The 23,332-nt window shown below is 38.8% G+C and overlaps 1 protein-coding gene across 6 annotated transcripts in view; it reads right to left on the bottom strand.

Annotated features, from left to right (window-relative positions):
• The window catches only part of GABRB3 (gamma-aminobutyric acid type A receptor subunit beta3), a 231,924-nt gene that overhangs the window by 59,172 nt on the left and 149,420 nt on the right, over positions 1 to 23,332 (bottom strand). For 3 of the 6 annotated variants that reach the window (XM_038532578.1, XM_038532577.1, XM_038532581.1), the window contains exons 4-5: positions 15,791 to 15,895; positions 10,399 to 10,619 (exon numbers count right to left, since the gene is read on the bottom strand). In XM_038532578.1, coding sequence (XP_038388506.1) covers positions 10,399 to 10,619; positions 15,791 to 15,895 — 326 coding nt within the window. The remainder of the gene's footprint in view (positions 1 to 10,398; positions 10,620 to 15,790; positions 15,896 to 23,332) is intronic. The other 3 variants (XM_038532580.1, XM_038532579.1, XM_038532582.1) reach the window with 1 other exon arrangement.

Below are 23,332 nucleotides of genomic sequence, written 5' to 3'. Positions count from 1 at the left end.
TATTTCACTCAGCATAATACTCTCCAGTTCCATCCACGTCGAAGCAAATGGTGGGTATTTGTCGTTTCTAATAGCTAAGTAATATTCCATTGTATACATACACTACAGCTTCTTTATCCATTTTCTATTTCTACCTCAGTCCTTTGCTCTAGACACCTGTGGGTTTGTAGATATGTAGCCTTTATGAGAATAATCTGCTTTTTTTCCTGCCTGCATTCTGAGTTATTTCTATAAATAGAGATGAGCAACTTGCTTCAGGCCTTCAGTTATCCTCCTGACAATTTAGAACATATGTACATAATAGTTTACAAACAAGGTCTCCTCTGTTCCCTCCAGTGCAAGTGAGGAAACGTAACGAGGCTGCCACCTGCCCCTGAACGAGGGAGGGAAAGGGTAAATAACAGGTAAAAAATGTCACAAAACTTTCCATCTCTTCTGAATATAGTTTTTTCTTTATTTGGCATTTGGTTGGCTTCTGCAAACTTTGGAATATTTTCCAGAGCTCGTACAAAGTTGTTTCAGACAGCGTCTGCTTGTTTTTTGATATTCTTATACAGAAACAAGAGCTTGAAGCTTCTTAGTGTGCCATTTTGCTGATGTCACTGTCCAATAAGGAGATATTTAAAATCAAGAGGAGGAGAATGTTTATAAAGATAAAGTAGAAATTAATAAACAGAATTATGATATAAAATCAAAAGCTAGCTTTTAAAAATATTTAAAAAATAAATACTATGCTACTGAACAAAACTAAAAATGAAAAAGGGCATATAAAAATGTGTGCTGGGGGCAATGCACAGGCACATGCTAATTAATTAGAAGGTCTAGATAAAAAAGGACATTTTCCTGAAAAACATGAATTTTTGAGATTGATGCAAGAAGAAAACTTAGAGAAACCTGTAAGTATAGCAGAAACTGAAGCCATGCGTGCCAGGGTAAAAAATGTCACTCAAGAACCTATGTAAAGTACCATGCATCTATTCAAAACATTTCATATGATGTGAATATGAATGAGTAATTTTTTAAAAGTACTTACAGGAATACTAACCCTTTTAGGAATAGATATTTACTGTATAATATAATCTATTACAGCACATGCAAAAACAGAAATCATCTTGATTCATATTACATCAAAACATATCATGAAATATAAAGACAGATTTAATTTATTGATTGAATATATCAACAGAATCTATACGGCATATATCACAAATGTGTGAGTGCCCCACATTACCACCTCACCAACGGATAATTTACTAGGGAATTTCAGTGAATTGGTCCATGGTTCTTAGAAACTTCAGCCAAGTCATAGATCTTAATTGGAGTCAGAGTAATGAGAGAGAATGAACTAACCTGGGAATAGATTTTTTGGGACAATTTCCAGCCATTTCTGAGGGAGATTAACTCCTTCAGTTGGGACTCCAGGAAGAATGGTGCCTGCTTCATACCTGGTACAACTAGCCTAGTTTTGAGATGGCAGCAGTAGAGGAGACTGAATAGGAACTGAACTGTTAGACTAGGAATGCAGGTATATTTCCTGTGGATCACATAGGAGCTACACGGAAAAAATGGAAGATCCAAAGTAATCGTGGATCCTCTATAATAAGGCTGCCTAGAGGGTAGAGAAATAGACAGTGACCATGAAAAATGGATTCCCAGAGCTGAGGAAAGAATTCAAGGCACTCCATGGAATAGAAACATCCTACTGTCTTACTCTCCCAATCCTCAAAGCTGGTCAAGGGACCAGCTGAAGAAAGGTGCCCTGAGAAGAGTCAATTTTCAATATCTTCTAAGTCCAGAGAGTCTGAAGCCATGACAAAAATGGTATTAGTTTAAGTAAAACTTCTCTTCCTTATTTTCCCTTCATTCCCTAAATCTTCAAAATGGGAGGAGTCATATGTAGGCTGTCAACCCGGGTTGCATAGTAGGAGAGTACAGAGGAAATTAGAATAAGGGAGGCTGAGAAGTCAACTATTCTCCCTTTGCCACTAGTTTTCTAGACTAAAATAGGGCTGGGTTATGAAAAGAGAAAATATTAATGCTAAATCTAAATTTAGTATTAAACACTGACCAGAGAATTCCTGTGTAACATAAAGATAGAAAGGAACTATTGCTAAAACATTGGCAGAAAACCATGAAATCTGCCCAAATTTTTATACAAGGTGAAGAAATACTGCATAGTGTATAAGGAGATGGTGGGGGACAAACAAAACTTCATTATAACTAGATATAACTAGGTATGCTTATCACCAATAAACTGGTTGTCTAAGGATTTTTAAAAGAATAATTATGGCACCGTACTTATGGATATGTCTCCTCAGGTGAGGGAAACAAAAGCAAAAGTAAACTATTGGAACTACACCAAAATAAAAAGCTTTTATACAGCATAGAAAACCATCAACAAAACAAAAAGTCAACTTATTGAATTGGAGAGATATCTGCAAAGATATATCTGATAAGGGATTAATATCTAAAATATATGAAGAACATAACTCAACATAAAAAAAAATCTAATTTAAAAATGGGCAGAGAACCTGAATAGACATTTCTCCAAAGATGTACGGATTACCAATAGACATATTAAAAGATGTTCAACATCACTAATTATCAGGAAAATTATCAATCCATAATCCATCAATCAAAACCATTAACGACCATACAACCCCACACTAGTCAATGGCAAATATCAAAAAAGATAAGAAATAACAAGTGTTGGCAGTGATGTGGAATAAAGGGACCCCCATGATGGTGGGAATGTAAATTGATGCAACCACTGTGAAACTATGGAAAAGAGTATGAAGGTTCCTCAAAATATTAAAAATAGAAATCCCATAGGATGCAGTAATTCCACTATGGACACTAACCTATGCCTCACCATTGAAAACCCTAATTTGGAATGATATATGCACCCCTATGTTTATTACAGCATTGTTTAGAACACCCAAGATTACAGAAGCAATGTGTGGCAGATGGTCACTACGCTTATCACGGTAAGCTTGAGTACTGTATAAAATTGTTGAATCAATATGTTGTATACATGAAACTAACAGAACATTGTATGTCAATTATGTTCAATAAAAATTTTAAAAAATTGTAAGTTAGCCATGGACAAACAAATGTTAACAGTTTTTTAAAGAGTACTGCCCACCATGATAAAATAGGATTTATCTAAGGAATTCAATGATGAATCAAGATAGGGAATTAATACATTTCAGTTACAGGTTAAATTAGGAAAATGAGCAGACAGAGAGGGAGTGAATTAATAAAATCTATTTTTATTTCTAATATATAAAGGAAATAATCTGGGGTCAGTTGTCTAATTTATGACTAGTGCTTGAATATAAACTCCATAAATTGATGATATCTGTGTTATTCAACTCATGACACAGTTCCCAGAAGCTGACAGCCAGTAAATGCATTTTTTAATAGAAGTAAAAGAATGAGTCATAACTACCTTAAACTGAAAATATAAATTATCTTTTTATGTGGGATATGAGGAGCACCTTTATTATAACAAAGAACTAGGAAATAATGTACACTGTTACCATTGTGTTTCATTTTCTGGAAGTTGAAATCAATGTAATAAAATGAGAAATAGAAATAAGAATAAAACTAATGAAAATGAACATAAAAATCATTATAAACAATATGATTCTTGGACTAAAATCCTCAAGATTATTAACTAAACTGTTAGCCTAATTGGATGCTGGCTATTGGATACTGGATAAATGCCTAAACAAAGATAGTTATAAATAAATAGATTATAGCTTTCCTACATATCTGTAAAAGCCATTTAGAAAAATAACATAAAATGATCACATTCCTAAAAGTATCACACATAAAAAATAGTAATAACTTTATCAAGATGTGAGTGGGCTGTCTAAAGAAAATGGCAAAACTCTGCTACAAGCCATGAATGAAGACATGAATGAATACAGAAATGTTACAGTTATGTGGGAAAGGTTGACTATGATATAGCACTTGCTCAAAGTAATATTTAATGAATATAATTCCAACTAATCTTCTAAATTATTTTTAAGAATTTGCTAAAACAAACGATTCTAAACATTACATGGAAGAGTAAACTGGTTAAGTATTTTAACAAATAGCTGATAATTTGAGAAGAAAAATATTGGAAAGCACCTCACATTATACACCAAAATAAATTCTGATGGATTAAGAATCTAAATAGAGAATATAAAAATAGAAATACCATGGAAATAAGTATTAGAATTTAAATTTAATCCTCACAATATCTTTTCCACCCAACACTCTAGGTTTGGGGGATGGAACAATAAATAAGACAGAAACAGTTCTTTTCTCAGAGAACTTATATTCTCATGGTGGCTTCCTCACCATCATGGATAAATACAAAAAAAAATCAATAAATAAGAGATGCAATAAAATGATGAGATAATCATCTGAAAACCCGCTATAATACAAATAAAACAAGATGTTGTAATACAAAGGGAATAGATGATCAGAGCAGGATTCTCCTTGTGGAAGTGACAGTTGAACTGTCCTCAGTTATATAATTACTCCATGATGCTAAAAACACAAGTACCTAGAAGTGAAGTACTACATTCAGCAAAGAGCATGTGCAAAGGCCTGAACACAGGGACACCCTCATCCTTGATATTTCTGAAGAGTGAAAGGAAGGTCTGCATACTGGATGCATGATAAAGAGTGAACAGATAAAATGTGAGTAATAGGCATGTTAGATGGTCTCTTCACAAATGGGAAGATAAAGAGGTTTCTGTTTTTTTTTTTTTAATTTTTATTTATTTATGATAGTCACAGAGAGAGAGAGAGAGAGAGGCAGAGACATAGGCAGAGGGAGAAGCAGGCTCCATGCACCGGGAGCCTGATGTGGGATTCGATCCCGGGTCTCCAGGATCGCGCCCTGGGCCAAAGGCAGGCGCCAAACCGCTGCGCCACCCAGGGATCCCGAGGTTTCTGTTTTTAATTCAAGTATGAGACTATGTCATCAAATGAGTGTGGTGGGAGGTGATTAAAGTGAAGGTGTGAAAGAGTCCTTAAAAGCAGGGGAAGAATGGATGACCATAGGAAGGACATAGAATATTATAAATGTGAATTTAAAATGAAATTGAGCAATTTTCTCTAGCCCTGAGGGATGAAGTAAATAGGTTATTTATAGTAGCCAAATAAGGATAAAGTCCAAAGCAGGTGTCACAACCTTAAATATGTAATTTGTTGCTGATAAGAGTAAAAATTGGCATAATCCTTTTTTAAAAAGATTTAATTAATTAATTAATTAATTAATTAATTAATTTGAGAAGGAGAGAGAGTGCATAAGTGCAGGGAGGGAGAGGGACATGTAGACTCCATGCTGAGTGTAGAGTCTGATGTGGGGCTTGATCCCATGATCCCACAACTCTGAGATTAGGACCTGAACCCAAATCAAGTCTGATGCTTAACCAACTGAGCCACCCAGGTATTCCAGCATAATCCTTTTTAATTTTTTTAATATTTTATTTATTTAATCATAAGAGGCACAGAGAGAGAGAGGCAGAGACATAGGCAGAGAGAGAAGCAGTTTCCCTGCAAGGAGCTCAATGTGGCACTCGATACCAGGACCCCAGGATCAGGACCCAAGCCAAAGGGAGACTCTCAACCACTAAGCCACCCAGGTGTCCCCAGCATAATCTTTTTAGAAAGCAATTCATCAAAATGTTGTTTACTTATAACTGGGAAACAGTGACAAAATAGGAGTCTGGGAAATAAGCACGTGTGCTCAAATCACATGGGTCTTATTAATTCTGTTAGCTTACATCTTTCCTGAGGGAAAAAGAATCTGATCAGAACCATTGTATGAAACAGTTTCAGAATAAGATGACAGCCAAACCAATAAAAGTAGTTAGTCTGAATCCGGTGAAGTAAGTTGTAACCTCATCTTAACACTGCATTCAACTTCTTTATTATCAGAATGGCAGTTTTAACAATTTTGAGCATTTTTAGTAGCAAGTGGAAGTGCTGTAGTGTATTTTCCAACAAATTTTGCAATATGCTTAGGAAAAACATAGCTACATTGTTTTGAAGATGACTCAACCTTAGATTCTCAGGTGCTTTTTGAAGCAAATCAAATACTATTTTGGGAGCCCATTACCAATTCCTAGCATCAGGGAAAAAAAAAAAAAAGATTCAAAGACAAAATGCATGTCCTGAAAAAAAGATTACAAAGTTTCCTCAATGGCACAAGGTGAGATATTCAATGACATCAGGTGATCAGTTGCCTGAAAAAGAAACACAGGAAGATAGAAGAGGGATGGATAATGACTGCCTTCTCACAGGTAGCAAAAAACTTCAGCCCAGAACCAAAGAAAACAAACAAACAAACAAACAAAAAAAAAAAAACTGCGACGGGAATAGGACCGAGATCTGTAAGCATCTTAGCCAAGATCTTCCCAGTGCCTGGCAAGGTTTGGCTGCCCAAAGGAAATTCAAAGAGCCCCAGTTTTATTTTAGGATGGTATGTATGCCCTACCTAGAGCATTCTCTCACACAGAAGCTCAGATTACTGTTTAATTCAGCAGAGCTCAAGCCAATAGGCTCAAGGTAGTGCTAGTCCAAGTTTCAAAGTGAAAAGGCTATAAGGGTCATTGAGAAAATAGTTTAGGATTTATAATGACCTTTTATCGCTACAGGAACATGATCACTTTCAAGTATCTGTATGAGCAGTCATCGACCACTTTTGCAGAGTCATCAGAGTAATGGATTAATGATTTCCCAGAATAAAACTGAGATGATGTAAAAACCTACGTCATGGACAGCTGATCCACAGCCAGAGATGTTCATCTACCTTGATAAAGCAAAAGCCTTCTTTGATCCTATACTGCAACAGTTGGACATGAACAGGAAAAGCAGCCTGGAGGAGTGTAATGGTGCTGATTTACCAGCATAGGCTACAGCTGCATAGCCAGGTGAAGGCAATCCCTGTCTCCAGTGGGGAGAAAAAAATCAACCTGAACATCTCAGGAATACAGCCAGGACAACTAATATCTCAGAGATATAGCCAGTAAGAAAGCAATCCCTATTGGGCTAGAACTTCATCAGCAGCACTGTAAAAGCAAGAAATAAACAACAGTCCTAGTGGCCCATAAACTTTCAAGAGAGTTTAAATCACTAAAGTCCTCAGCTGCACCAGGCCTCCTTCAGGTTGATGCCATGGTACCTATATACCAAAGGTATAATGTGTTGCTGGGGTTTTATACACTGGCTCATCCTTGGCTTGCCATGTCACTAACATGATCCAATGATCACAATAGCAGACAGCAAACAAAGGGAAGGTAGAATTTGGAGCCCAGAGGAGTATGGAGGGTAGCTTACCAATGTGAACACTCAAATTGATTTTTACGAAAAGCATGATACATATACTGTGAGTGTATATGTATAAAATAGAATATACATATATATATATTCAGTTCACATAGAATAATGCAGAATATGTATATACATGAATTTAATAACATTATCAGTATTTTGAAATACAAAGGTGCTTCTTGTCCAAAAATTCAAATTATTTAAAATTCATATTCAAATTAATTTCTAGGGGATCCCTGGGTGGCACAACGGTTTAGCGCCTGCCTTTGGCCCAGGGCGCGATCCTGGAGACCCGGGATCGGGTCCCACGTCGGGCTCCCGGTGCATGGGGCCTGCTTCTCCCTCTGCCTCTCTCTCTCTCTCTCTCTCTCTCTCTGACTACCATAAATAAATAAAAATTAAAAAAAAAAACAAATTAATTTCTATAGATATGTGTGATTTTTAAATCTAGAGGCAGAAATTTCTAGACTAGGAATCAGATGGCACAATGTAGCTATTAAGCATGCGCAGATTGTGGCAGTCTGTTATTTAGGGATTTTCTTTCTGACAGCTTGTCCAGGACAACATAGATCTGAAGAACTGTTTCAAAAATATGAGCTTCTAAATAAAGATATAAGGAGCATATTAAGACTACATTTGAATAAAAACAGTTATTTATTTGGAAATCCATTTACTGATTTAAGAGGCTGTTTGAAATGTATAATGGATGTAAATTTGACTATAGAGTTCTTAAAGTTATTGTACCAAGTTTATTATTGAAAATTTCCCATAGCTTATTATAAAATTATTTAACTTTTATATGTAAATTTACAGGCAGAGTATTAGCTAAGGGTATAGTTTTATTCTCTTGTTTTTTTGCATGTTTTATGGTGTTAAATTCAACACTTTCAAACAGAGCTTGGATATTTATACAGTTCATTCATTCATATCATATCATTCTGTCTATTATAGTCTGAATGTTTAAGTACCCCCCCCCCCCAATTTATATGTTGAAATCCTAACCCACCAAAAATGGTGCTATCAGGAAGTGGGGGCTTAGGTCATGAGGCTGGACCCTTCATGAATGGGATTAGTGTTCTTATAAAAGAGATCCCACAGAACTCCCTTGCCCCTTTCACTAGGTGAGCACACAGCAAGAAGTGAGCCCTCTCCAGACACTGGGATCTTGATCTTGGATTGCAGCCTCCAGAAATGTGAGAAATAAGTGTCTATTGTTTATAAGCCATCCGGCTTATGATATTTTGTTATAGCAGCCAGAATTGACTAAGGCACTATACTAACAGTTAAAGTTTCAGTAGAAGCATACTAACATACTCTACCTCTGGTAAGAAAATAAAGAATGCAGAAATAAAAATGGAGAGAACCCAAATAGCAAGTTTTGTTTACAAAACAAAGAAGCCTAGGGGTTCCTGGGTGGCTCGCTACATTAAGCATCTGACTGTTGACTTCTGCTCAGGTCATGATCTCAATAAGGTCATGAGATTGAGTCTCATGTCAGGCTCCCTGCTCAGCAGTTAGTCTGCTTCTCTCCTTCTCCCTCTCCCTCTACCCCCCCACTCTGCTTGAATTCTGTCTCTAAAATAAATAAATAAATCTTTCAAAGAAAAAGCCAAAAAAGCTCATTTTTTACTGATATTTGTTTCCTTTTGTTCTCCCACCACATACACACACTTTTTCTATTCATATTTTGGGGGTGGGGACAGATAAATGAAGGACCCGACTTCTCATTTTATGCTCACATGGTTTCTGGGTAATCTTTTGTACAACTGATGTACTTGTCAGAACCTCCAGAATTTTACATGTGCATTTTGGATTTCCAGGCAAAAATAAAAATGCTTGAAATGTCCCAGAGAAACATCAGTCTGAACTTTTTTTTTTTACAGTTATACCATGATTTAGTTGACATGCACCACTTTTTTCCCCTTATAGTTTTTAAAAGTCTCATTTTTTTTTTTGCTAAAATTCTGTCTCTTATTTTATATATTGCTGTTTTAAGAAAGTCACTCAACATTTGCTACTTAAGGTAATGTTAAATAATCCCCTTTCCCTGTTTCCCTGTTTCCCTGTTTGAAGCACTAAAAGCCACGTGATGTGGATATATATATATATATATATATATATATATATAGTTATGATTTCACTTAGACTTTTTGGAGTTTTAGTTAAAGGCCTATGGACTCACATTTTATGATAAATATTTTCTCCAAGATGTCCACCTGTATCCTACTCAAAACTGTGGTCACTCCTAGATCTTAAAGGCACTTTTAGGCCAGGAGATCAAGAAAGACACACCCATGTGCATATAAACACATCCACACCTACACCCCCGCCCACACACAATTACTCTAAAACAAAATAAAACAAAACAAATAATTGCAAAATCAATGAAAAAAAAAAAGATTTTTAAGATCACCATTTAAGAAGGGTGATGATATTCACAATAATTAGCCACCAGCAGTGGTGGAACATCATGGGGAGGTCTGGTGGTTTCCAGCGTAGCCGGTGAAGCCCAGGGCCTCCTCAGGGTTCCACTCAGCAGATTGTTTTCCCTGATTCAAGTAATTTCATTATGAAACCTGGTGAGAGATGATTCTCATCAGGAAACCTCACATTTAGTCATGCCCATAAATATTGGTGACATTACCTCATGAAGCTCTGAGGAGATTGTACCATGTAACAGCAAAATTAGACAGTTTTTTTCAACTCGGTAAACAGCTTTGGGGAAAATTTATTACAAACCTCTGCAGTGTCAAAGCAATACTAATTACAGGCCTTTGTGGCTATGATATGGGAAATCCGTCCTCAGGGAATCTGTGTTCTTAGATATGGCAACCGGATTATTTAAAATCAATCCAAGGAAGCAGTTTTTCCCTTGTGTGGTGTAACAGTAATGCTCCACATTTTATATTTATAAGATTCATGTGTGTGTGCAATCTCAGTGTTTCATGGATGTCTCCTAATTAATCTTAGGACATGGCCTCACTCCCTATTTCTCAAGTGAGAAATTCAATGCCAATGCACCATGAAACTGTGAAATTGGCCCTGAAAAGGCAGACAGACCTGAGCCCGTACAGCACCGTCCCATCAGGGTGAAGGCGGATCATGCGGTTTTTCACTGTCACTCCATGCACAAATGACTTTTTGTCATTTAAGAAATATGTGTCAGGCACCCATAGCTGGTCAGCCACTCGATTGTCAAGCGTGAGGTTGAGAGGGATCCCAGAATAGGCAAGCCTTTTATCTCTCCAATATTGTTGAAAATACATGGTTAAGGTGTAATCCTAGGGGAAAAAAAGAAAAGAAAAAATTAGTTTGTGCTTAGCCACAGGCATATTTCCTCCATGACTGCTTAAATTCAGGTTGGAATTCAGGAGAAATGGATATTATTTTCAGGCAGGGTAGGAAACAGTGGTTGCTTTCTTGTAAATGCAGATACTAGGTTTAATAGGTGTAAATCATGTCTATATATCCTCTTTTTTTTTAAACCCTCTGTTTTATTTAGGTAAGAACCAGACTAGACAAATTGGCATTTAAACAATAGTCACACAGATATAAAGGTCAAAAAATAATTTTTAAAAAGTCATCATAAAATCAGGCTGCTGGCAGGACCCTGAGAGCTCCCGTAGGTCCGCTATCTCCCACCAGGCAGACAGGTGTCTTTACCACCCATGGCAAAGGAGCTCTATCTACAAATTCTGCAATGTAAGCCACTTTCCTCCCTTGCTCTCTGTGAGAGCTGTAAATAGAATCCCTCCGTAAACATGCACTGGAAACACAATGACCTGTGGGAGGTCTCCATGCCTTATTCATTACATTTTCTTTTTCTTCCAGAACGCCACAGCCATTTCTACACTAACTAGGTCATGTCATTACCTTGAGATGATGATATATTCATCTGGGGAAAATGGGAGCCTAGCTACAGTTGGAAAAAAGAGAAGGGAAATGGGCCATGGTGCAACCCCTACAGGCTTGCCAACAAAATAAGCAAGTATTTAGGAAGATGATCCTACTTTTGTTTGCCTGTTTGTTTTTTGCAAAGCAATTAATGCAGTAAGAACGTGGAAAAAAGAAATCAGGCTAAGCATGAAAATTCTATTTTTAAATTTTTATTCTTTTTGGCAATCCCTATTCAAGTCTACAAAACTCAAGTCTGAAAATTTGGTAATATTTATGGGACATCTTGAGCCCCAGTATAGAAAGATGCAAGGTGAAAACCCAAAGGTAAGTAAGGTAAACTTTCTAACAAGGGAAGGGAAAATCACCATTCCATACAGGAGCTTCTTAATTCACACACTTATAGATGTCTGCAAACATCCTGGCTTTGTGGGCAATGAGAGGTGGGATTGCAAATCCATTGAATCCATCCTAGACACATGGGTCTTATGACATCCCAGCCAACACTTATTTTGCTGATTCACAGGGCAGTTCTCAGGGCTTGCTAATCTAATAATAATGCCTACTTATCACTGATCTCATGAGTGTTAGAGCATAGAAGCCTCTGAAATGGCAAAGAATATATCTGGATGGTCTTCTCCAGGTGCTCACAGGCAAGGTGACAAAACCAATAATGCTAAACAACTCAGCAAAATCAGTTTTAAGCTATAAGGGCCATAAAAAAAAATCAGAGGAGGGAGGAAGCAGAAAAATTTAAATGGGCTGGGGAGTCCTTATAGAGGTTTTATTTGCAACTTGAAGGAGAGATAGCACTTGAAGGGATGAGAAGAAACACAGAGGAGTTTTTTCCCAGGTACTTACATGGGCAGAGTTCTGTGTCTGGCATGACTTATACGAATTGCCCCCCCCTCCCAATCTCACAGAAAAGGTAACATTAAAGATAGTCCATAGCTGGCCAGATAGAGGATGGGGGGCATGAAAAATAAATCATACAGGGATCCCTGGCTGGCGCAGCGGTTTGGCGCCTGCCTTTGGCCCAGGGCGCGATCCTGGAGACCCGGGATCGAATCCCACGTCGGGCTCCTGGTGCATGGAGCCTGCTTCTCCCTCTGACTGCGTCTCTGCCTCTCTCTCTCTCCTCTCTGTGCATTCTCATAAATAAATAAAATCTTTTTTTTTTAAAAAAAAGAAAAATAAATCATACAAAGATGTGGCTTTTATTGCACTGATTTTACTAAACTGATGAGAAACTTTGAGAAATGCAGTTTTGCCAGAACTTAGGATTCAAGAGAGGAAAAGGACAGAGTAGTGGGCAAGGCTGGACTCTGTAACAGTGACTAGAAGGTAGGAAAATTTGCATGCCAGCTCCACAGTCAGTGAAGGCACTGAAGGTTTCAAGTAGCAAGTGACATAACCAAGTGTATTAGCCATGTCTTTTGTTTTCTGTTTTCTCATGCTTTAACTTCTAGACCCTGGTTAACCCTGGAGGGACTGCTTTCGCTTCCCCCAGGGCTAGCTAATTCCTAGAGATAGCAAACAATTCCGTCAAGCTCTAGACTGTGCTTTCCAAATGCAAACCAACCAATCCAGAGCTCACACCCCAAGTGCCCTCCCTATTGGGTTGTCACACCCAGGCCAATATTTGAACTATGTCCAAGTACCAGGCAACTGGGGACAGTCTAGACCCTAGGGTCCACTTTAATCATTCTAACTAACCAATCTTAAGCCTGCTTATCCAGCCTCCCATATTCCCATTCACTCCCATGGAAACCGCAATAAAGCTCTTTGCCCACAGTTTCCCTTCTTCCCTGTGACCCACCCTGGTGCTTCCCCGTGTGCCCCACCATTCCCTGCAATGGATGCTATGCATACCTCCACTGAGATCTGTGGTTAACAAACTACCTTTTCAATGGCAGCTGTCTCCTGATCTGGTGGCCTTGTCATACCTAAGTATAATAAAACCTATTTTAAACATAAAATCACAGATCAGGAAGGTAAGTTGTGCAGTGATTTCTTTAATGGCGAAAAAGATGATGAGCAAAGGCCTAAATGGGTGGAGAGTGTTTGCTGGTGGGTGATAAGGGAGAACAAGTGCAAAAGGAATGCAGGTTAGGGAAATCCTGAAAGTTTGCTGATGTTAGGCTTGATGTATGGCCTCAGGCTATGAATGGACCACAGGGAGCACAATCACATCCCCTGCATAACCACGAATGACACTCAATGTAAGTGATGCATTTTAACCGAAACATTCAGAGTTTTGGTAGCATAACAAGATGGAAATAAATCAGCAATAGCAGCTAAAGGATTTTCAATTTGAATATAATGCTCCACATTACATTCTCATTGAAATAGAAGCATTTCACTTGCTTCTCTCTTTGGTCTGTAAGCCCACATCCTACGCCTGAATCATGAGTCTAGCACTTCTCTGAGTTCCCTTTCAACTGGCGTTCACATGGGTTACCATGAGGATGGAGAGAATGTGTCAGTCTGCCCTGGGAACCCAGTTGTCATCCAGAGCCTGTGAGCTTGGGCTTCAGGTCTTATTTTAATTTGTGTTGTTCTCCACACCATTAACAGCACCTCTCGGTTTTGGTCTTGGGTGTTTGCTGAGTTGACTTGAGTGGATTAGGGTTGTGGAGAGCTTAGGTAACAGAGAAAAACAGTATTTAAATCCAAACCTGCTGCATTAGCTGTGCCTTCTGAAGCAATTGCTTCACTACACCAGTGGGGACACTAGTCAGTATCACATTTCTTTCTCCTGTACAGATTGGTAGACAAAGGAAAGGTGACAGCAGACAGTAGGGCATGGTGCTGACTCCTGTGCTGGGCAGTGGTGAGCACCATGTATAATAATAATGACAGTAGCCGTGAACATGTTCTGATCCCTTGGTATGTGCTATGCCTCCTGCTAGTGTCATTTTGTTTAAACATAAAACAGGGATGATCAGTATTCTCATTATCATCCCCTCAATGAAGAAAAAAATTTAAAGAGCTCAAGTAATTTGCCTCTTCCTTTCCCCCTATGCCCCATTAAACAGTAGTAACTGGGGGGAATGGGATTTGAAGTTGGGGCTACATCCCTGCAGAGTGTGTCTCTCAACCTTAAAACCAAAGCTCTAAGGGACGGGGGCTAAATAGTTCTATAATAATTCGCATGAGCTTGATGCGAGGATGGTTTTGCAAAAATATCTTGAAGAGAGGAGAATCAAGTCATGTAGATAATGCAGTTTTTAAGGGGAATAAGAACTATGGCATCACTAAAGCCTCCCATCCCTGCAAACTTTTAGCACAGCTGCTATGTAGACAGATGCCTTGTGAAGTCCTCTTTTCTTCAGGGGGTCCCAGACAAGTTGATGCTTTCCACATTTGGAGCTCCCCAGAGCCTCTGTGAGCCTTCCTTGCCTTTTCCATGGATTGGTCACCCGTAAATATGGTGTAGCTGAGGGGGTCCTGCAAAGGGGGTGAAAGGGGACAGGGGAGTTGCCTTGAAATGGCATTTCTCAAATGCAGGGCTTTTGGGAGCTCCGAGGGTCATGGGAATTAGAACCAGGCAATACTGGTGAGACTGATACTGGTGGTGAATGCCAGCATCTCCACTCCTTGGGCCTCTGCAGAGCTTACCATGTCCCTGACTTCCATCTTTCCTGCTCTGGTGATGTGATCCACCTGAGTACAGGTAGGGGTCTTCAGTCACACTGACATAGAACTCTCAGATACCAAAAGCCTCTGCCAGGGTGGGAGGGAATTGTGATTGTCTCCTCCTTTCCCACCTTTGCCCTTTGCACAAGAAACTAAATCTCCTAGGGAGAGACATTAGAGAGGAGTGGAGTATAGAGAGAAGCTAGCATTAGGAGGGTCAGAATGAGAGTAGGGCCCAGTGTGGGGAAAAGTGAGAATATAGAAGAAAGGGCTCGAGGGACTAGTGAGCTTCTAGGAAGAGGGGGCAACATGGGGTATCCAAGACTCTGTGAGGAATACAGAGGAATGACGTGCAGGAAACGGTAGGGCATGGGGAGAAGCAGAAGTCTGGGAGGAGCAGGCTCATGAGAGTAGTGGGGATCCAGGAGGGGTGAGGTTCAGGGGACAGTGTGATGGGTATAGGCTCCAGAAACCTCATCCTGGGAGGATGGGTTTAATTAGATTAGCACACAGTAGGAAGAGACAGTCTGCTTTCTGGCATTGACCCTTGACTGTGGCACAACAAGCCATCTCAGCGCATCTAGACAGAGCATGCTGGCAGAAGGAGGAGGGAAGTAAGGTCCTAGAGATCAGGACTTACAGAAATAGCTGCCAGTGGAGGTACAATGACAGACCCTGTGCTCAGGAGACCCAGAATCCCCTCTGCTGTGGGGCCATTATGGATTGAGAGGGGTAACCTTCACTCCTAGCCCTGCCTCAAATTATTCAGACCTGGCTAGGAATAGGCCAGAGTTCCTGGATAAGTCACCAGCCCAGCCAAGGGTCCCCTGGTTTGGAGCTAGTGGGCTGAAACAGCAGTGGGTGGGGCAGGAAGAGGCAGACAGTCTGGGGCTGCTAATAAAGGATTATTGGCACTTACAGCTCTTGAAGCCCCAGTGGCTGGGGTCAAGGAACAGGTATTCTTGAGTATGAGCCATTCACCTGCCAAGTGTTTACACATAGGTGATAATCCTTTCAAAATCTCCTGAGAATATAGAAACAGCAACAGTAACTACAAAAATAAAATAAAACCTCAGCCCATCTTTTGGGCATTCAGGCAGCTCAAATAAATTGCAATAAGAGATAAACAACAAAGTTTCTTTCTGCTTGGGGAAATCTCTCCACATTTATCACATTGAAATAACAAGAATACATATCTGAAAGTAGAAATACTGCTCATTATTCTGCAATTAAGAAATTGACGAAATTTCCTCAGTGCAGGAAATGAAAACAAAATTTACTAACCCTGAGAAAGAAATGCAATCTCTAAACCACATTTATATATCTAGCTGCAGCTGTGAAAGCCACAGGATACCTACATTTGCATCTAGTTCAGTAAGCTTATGATTCAAAACCTTACAGGTAAGTTGTTCTCAGATTAGGGAAATTTGTTCTGAAAAGTTTACATAAGACCTAGGTCATAGGGACTTCTTTGTAGGCATTTCTGCAACAAAGTTTACACTGGGGGAATCTTGGCACTTCTTTTAACAAAATTTAGAAAATTCTAAGCCATTTCTTTTAATTATCAAAAAAAAAAATGAGTATCCAACATTACATCTATCTCTCCTCCCACAACACACTTCATTGGTACTGAGGTTCCCATTTGTTGAATCCATATGGTGATTTTTCCTAAGAAGGCATGACTCATCTCCTTCTGCTATCCTCTCTTCCTCCCCTAACCTCCTTCAAGCATTCACTGAGTATCTCCAAAGGCCAGGGACCATGCAGGGTGCTAGGGAGTCAGAGATAAGGAAGACATAATTTGTAACTAACTTTAAGTAGCTCATGATCCAGGAGTTAGATATAAAATTGAACCAAAGATAATGAAAGTGATTAAGAGAAGGAGCTTTAGAATCAAACATGTTCAAGTTTCAAGTCAGCGTCTTGTTGGCTGGGCATATGTACATGAGCCATTTCACTGCCCTAAGTCCACTTACCCTATCTGGTAAGACTGCCTGTCACACACTCTTAAGGGCTTAGAATGGTGGAGGGCATCCATTAGGAATCAAGGAATGCACAATAATGCCAAGGAAGTATATATTTAAGGGATATCTATTAAGTCTGGGCCTGGTAGGGAAGGAGGCTGGTGCACAAATGAGAAGGAAGGTAGCTGAGATGCTCTTGTCTTCTTATAATTGTTATACTGCCCAAAGATACATAGTTTGTATTTTTTATTCATCTACCTCAGTGGTAAATGTATTCAAAAGATGATCCAGTCACCTCTATAGTTACGAGTTCCTTGGTCCCCTATAGCCACCTGAAAAACTGGCATAGGATATAAATTACTTTGAACATAAGTGTTTTTTTTTTTTTCACAATGAATAGATAGGATAGATATTTTTCTAGAGTCCATTAAGTCTGAAAAGCAAAATGATTATACTGGCCGACATTCAAAGGACACACACACACAAAAGGTAGTATCAGAAGAAACTGAGAATTCAACATAAGCCATAACATTTTTACTGTGACACTTTCACAGCTCCCTTTCATTGTAAATTGGTGGCCATGTATAGCCTTTTTTTTTTTTTTTTTTTTTTTTTTTAAAGAAGTTAATCTCCCAAACTGGGCACCAAGGCACCAGGACACAGAAGTATCCCCACTTTCCATTCCCAGGTTTCTCCACTGGTGTCTCTGACCCATTGCACTTTTCTGAGATTTGCATGGATGGATCCTTCTGAACCTTTCCATCCAGACGCCCCACAGGCAACCCAAACTTGATATGTCCAAAATTAACTCATTATCTTCTGCCCCAAATCTGTTTCCCATTCTGTACCACCATTCTGTACCCACTTATTTATTCTTTTTTTTCCCCATTTATTTATTCCTAACCAAACCACAACCAGAGGCTGCATACCAACCTCTTCTTTCTTTCTCATCTCACATTCAACATTTATTCAGTCACTGGGTTCTGTTGATCCTATTTCCTAAATGCCTTCCATATCTAGAACTGGTCCATGAGTCAGCAGCAGCAGTACAGAGACTTGAGAGTGTTCCCATTGATACTCCATGATTAAAGATAAGCTCTTGGACTCTCACATTGCATCCCAGAACACTTACCATGTCTAGAGCAGGATGAGTCTAACCCAGACCTCAGATATATAATGGGTTAAATACAAGAATATAAAAGATGATCAGATGTCTCACACTCTGTATGGGAACAGATGTTTCAACTCAGCACAAACACCATATGAATGAAATTTTGGACTGTGCTTGTAAACTGCGGAGTCAATGCATATTCTCCTTTATTCTAAAAAAGTATTTATCTGAATAACACTCACTCAAGACACCAGACTGTTTAATAAATTATGTATATATTAATATATATAAAAATAATATGCATGCACATATGTTTATATAATCTGCAACATGTGTGTATATATAATCAGATACATAAGTTTATTTTCCAGCAACTATCTTTATTTATTTATTTTTTTTAAATTTTATTTTTATTTATTCATGATAGACACAGAGAAAGAGAGAGAGAGAGGCAGAGACACAGACAGAGGGAGAAGCAGGCTCCCTGCAGGGAGCCCGATGAGGGACTTGATCCCTATCCCAGAATCACGCCCTGAGCCAAAGGAAGACACTCAACCATTGAGCCACCCAGGCGTCCCTCCAGCAACTGTCATTAATTAATAGGCTTCCAAAAGGGGATGGGATATCTCTTAAATATTTCATTCATCCAAAGATGCTCCAAGAACTGGCTGTTGAGAGACAGCCATATTGCTTGTGCAAGGAATCCTCAACACCTCTATATTTGAGGAATACTTGAACAACTGCTAGAATGTTAGAATGCTAACTTGAACAACATGCTAGAATGTTACACTTGGAGACTTGTGAGAGATTTATCTACGTTCTGACTATATGGTGTTTATCAAGCCTCTGTGCTGTTCCCTTGCTTGAGCATGGTGCCTGCATATGGCCATTAGGTTAAAGATTTTACCTCTTTAAATAGTGATGGTCATCTTTTGGGTTACATGACTTCTAGAGTTCACATTATTAGATTTGCTGAAGTGAATATCACTTATAATCACTTCTCTTTGAATTCCTTCAAAAGAGCAAACAAGGAAAAATAGGATTCAACAGAGAGAAGGCTATATATTTATCACAAAATAAAGGATGAATATTCCCATTTTAAATGAAGAACCCCTCTCAGCACTTATACTGTGAGAATTCAATGCCTTTGCTTTTATATATGTGCCTCTGTATCAGGATTTAACAATGGATTTCCTCTTCTCAGAGACAAGTCATGTGGATTAGTGATGCCACACATTTTAAAGTACTTTCAGTTTCTAAGAAGATGTGCTATTTTTAGACAGCAAGCCCATTCATTTCTGAGATCATGTCTATTTCTGGTTTCTACCCAGAACCTGTTAGGTTATTGCTGTTAGATAAGTCACGATATTAACAATATTATATTTTATATACTGAGAAAATATTGACGATAATCATTCTTTTTCTGAACTGTTATTAATTTCAGCAGAAAAATTTGGATGGACATCACTGCATGGAACTACATGAAACAGTCCTATCCTTTGGGACACTGTAAGCAAAGCTTGGGTAGCCAGGTAAAAAAAAACTGTGATACTGATTTTCATACCTTCAGTCAAGCACAAATGCCTAAGGAAGGAGAAACCTAAGTGCTAAATTTTAGATAGGAGAGGAATGAAACTTTACTCCTGCTTTTTTAAACAAAGGACCTAGTACTCCCATTTTGCACTGGACCTTGTAAATTATGTAGCTGGCCCTAAATGAGAGTAGTCAACTGTCCTTTGTTTCACCCATGACTGATTTATGCCTTCTTCCAGCATCCATGAAACTGCGGGTGAAATCCTAGACCAATCACTGCCCTTGATGCACAATTTTTTGCTTTTCTTCCTACTCAACTGGCCCATCCTCTTGGTCACTCACCAAATCTTTCTTTTCTTAATGCCAGGGTGCGCCACGGCTCTTCATTCTGTACTACCATGCACCTACTCAATCAAACCTCCAACCCTTTTCTTCTCTATCTGCACTCACTTCCTTTTAGTTATCTCTTTTAGGTTTATGGCTTCACATGCTATCTATATACTTAGGATTCCCAAATTTTATCCAACCTGATGTATAAACTCTAGAATCAACTAATTCATATTGAACTGATGCTAATTTCACCTTAAGAAAAGATTCACTTATAGTCTTCCCAAATCATTTGATGGTATTCCATCCTTACAGTTTTTCAAATCAGAATCTCGTTCTCTTACATTCTGCCTCAATCCACAAGAAATTCTGTTGATTCCACATTAAAACCAGACTGTGGTTCAGCCACTTCTCATTGCCATTGCTATCACCCTGATCAAACATCATCTTTCTTCCCATCATACTACCAAAAGCTCCTAACTGGTTCCTTGAACATCTCTTCTCCCACAGTCCTGTTTCCAACACAGCATCCAGAGTAACTTTTAACGATTTAAATCAGATTATCTGCTCCTGTGTTCAAAACCATACAATGGCTCCTTAGTTCACTGAAAAATAAAGCCCAGGTAAGACATGCTCTGGTCCACTTACCACCTCTCTGGCCTCTTCTTTACTAACTTCATTTCAGCAACAATACTCTTTTGTTCTCAAACAATCCAGATATTTTCCTATGCTAGGATCTTTGTATTAACTATGCCCTCTTCCTGTAACTCTCTTTCCCCAAATAACCTTCCTCACCTTAATATTACTTCCTCACCTTAGTCTTTACTCAAATTTACTTTTGAATAAGCTGTTCCTAATAATGGCAGTCTTCATCCCCTGCACTCTTCCACCCTGTTAACCCTGTTCATATTCTAGATGATATATGTATTTATTATATTTTTAAACTATGTGTATTTTCTTTCTCTCATGCTAGAATGTATGCTGCGTGAGTACAGGAATTTTGTCTATTTTGCTCACTGATGTATTTCAATTGCAGTGCTAGGACAGTGCCTTATATATGTCAAAGGTTTCATAAACATTTGCTGAACAAGTGAGCAGAACTTCTATAATACCTGAGTTGCCAGCACGTCCCTTCATAAAAGTTCTGCATGTGTCTCCACCCAGTGTTCCACATTGGTTGATAACCTCACGTCACTTCCAGTGAAAATTTCTCTGCAGTTTAAAGTCAATCCCCAAATCCAGATTAGTATAGGCATGTGATGCAAATTCTGAGGGAAGATGTCTTTCATGTCATCTAAAGTTCAGGTAAGACAGACACATTTATTTATCATCTCCCCTTGATATAAGTCCCTTTGGGGGAACTTTTTCCTACAATACCATTTCAGTGATGTGTGGCCCTTGAGTGCACCAGCTCTATGAAGCCACAATTTCAACATTCTGCTTTATAGAGTTCCTTAGTTTGGTCTCTTACTTCTGCATTGTCATTGTCATTAAAGCAAGCCAACTACTCACATAGGGCAAATGACCCTAGGATGTCTTCAAGTGTAGCTTATAATACTTTTATCCTCAGCTTTCTTTTAAAAATATGTCCTTTTTTGTGGCTCCTGGAGCTTTCTCTTTATTTTCCTATACATTAAGGGATACATTTCAATAATGTCTTTTATGCTAAACATTTGCAGCATGGCTGGAAGCTCCTTCTCCAAGAGACACTCTGCTCAGCCTCAGAGACACTCCTTCTTCCTGGCCCTTGTACTCCATTGGTCTTTCAGCTCAGGGCTCCTGTGCTTCCAACTCCCATCTATATCTCAATGTTGATTGCCTCAGGCTTCTTCCTGCTTCTCTCCTCTTTCTTTCTCTTTTCCATGGTGATCTCACTCAACCCAAAAATGTTCAACAAAACGTTTAGTTAATGTCTCCCTGTTTTTATCTGCAAGCCAGGTATCCCTTCTAGAACTAACTCCTTATCCAATTGATCTTTTGACAGCTCTTTTGATAGTGCCTTTGTCATCTTTACTCTGTTTCTTTCCTTATTCCTAGTCCAATTCTAGGGCCCAATCTAACTGGCTGGGATCAGAACTGGAGGAGGTAAGGCCCAGCACTGGTATTTTTTAAAAGTTCCATTTGTGGTTCTTATTTTTGCATGCAATTAGTCTTTACACCATGAATTCACATTCTGATCACTATTTTAAACTTAAAATTATACAGAATCCCTTCCCTTCATTAAAATCAGTAAACTCAGTTTCCTAACATCAACAGTCTATATTTAGAAAGCATGCACATGTACTATAACACAGACATATGGATGGCTCCTGCCATTCTCTGCCATAGAGAGGAGAGTCTGTGCTGTGTGAGTTGCAAGAACACAATCTTCCCCATTTGTTTCTGAGATTCTAGTGGATGCCAATGTGTCCTGCTGCAAACTGCTTCCAGCGGTCTCAACAAAAACCATCAACTCTGTCAAGTAGCTAACATGACAATTTGAAGACATGGGTCAGGACTCTAGGATTACTGCTTTCTGGCACTGCTTCAGCACAGGTGTCTGAGAACTGCCTCAGAGCATGGATGTCCTGACTCGTTCCAAGTCCTGATTCTATAAATAACTATGGCCTCAACCTAACTCATGCTGCTACTGTCACACATCACACTCACGAGCTGTTTCGTAAAAGAAGAGATATGAACATTTCAGAATATTTATTCAGTACATGTTAATTTGCTTACTGTTTATATCATTTTATAAAGGATCTTTTAAAATTGTACAGTGTATTCATATAGTTTGTTTACACAGAAATCCAGCATTCTCATGATATTCAGACATTCTTGTATATTCAACTATTGCATGAATGGTTGTGCTTTAAGCTACTGCATGCTGGTTGTGTTTATTTTAATTCTTCTAATATCTGCTTCTGGTAAATGTAAACAGATGTTTCTAATTATTCCTTTTCAGTACTTATGCCTTCACATCATGCATGCACAAGGAAGATTTAGGATTCATGAAGAGGTGAAATGTTTATGGTGCCAACATAAGTCATGAAAAGATGATTTTGATTGTTAAGATGCCCATCCTTTCCATTGGAAATTGGTAAATAACAAGAACTGCTCAATTATTCAAAAGGAAGAGCATTGTTTTAAGAAAGCAAGTGAACTCTGTAGGCTGGCTATCGTGGTCCTGGTAAACTTCTGACACTATTCCTATACATACGAGTTCAAAGGCGTCATCAAGCAGAGCTGTGGACCAGGGGAGAGGGCTCTAGCCATTGACAACAAGCTTTCATAAAGCATCCAGATGGTGATTTAAAGTAGCAAAAGGTCTCTATTTACCAAGGTGCTGGTTAGAACATCAGCTATCAAGTTAATTGTACATTTTCCTGATAATTGTGAGTAATGTTGGCTATTAAAATACAGGTTTTCCATATGTGACTTGCCTCATGTTGGATAACAGCTATACTATTTTTAGTATGAGAACAATAATTCTAAGCATCCTTTATGTTTCTCGGTCCCTTGCAGGCAGTCACAGGATCCACAAAGC

The sequence above is a fragment of the Canis lupus genome, chromosome 3, assembly GCF_011100685.1.
Source record: "Canis lupus familiaris isolate Mischka breed German Shepherd chromosome 3, alternate assembly UU_Cfam_GSD_1.0, whole genome shotgun sequence".
Classification (NCBI taxonomy): Eukaryota; Metazoa; Chordata; class Mammalia; order Carnivora; family Canidae; genus Canis; species Canis lupus.
This window is presented reverse-complemented; position numbering and strand designations above follow the sequence as displayed.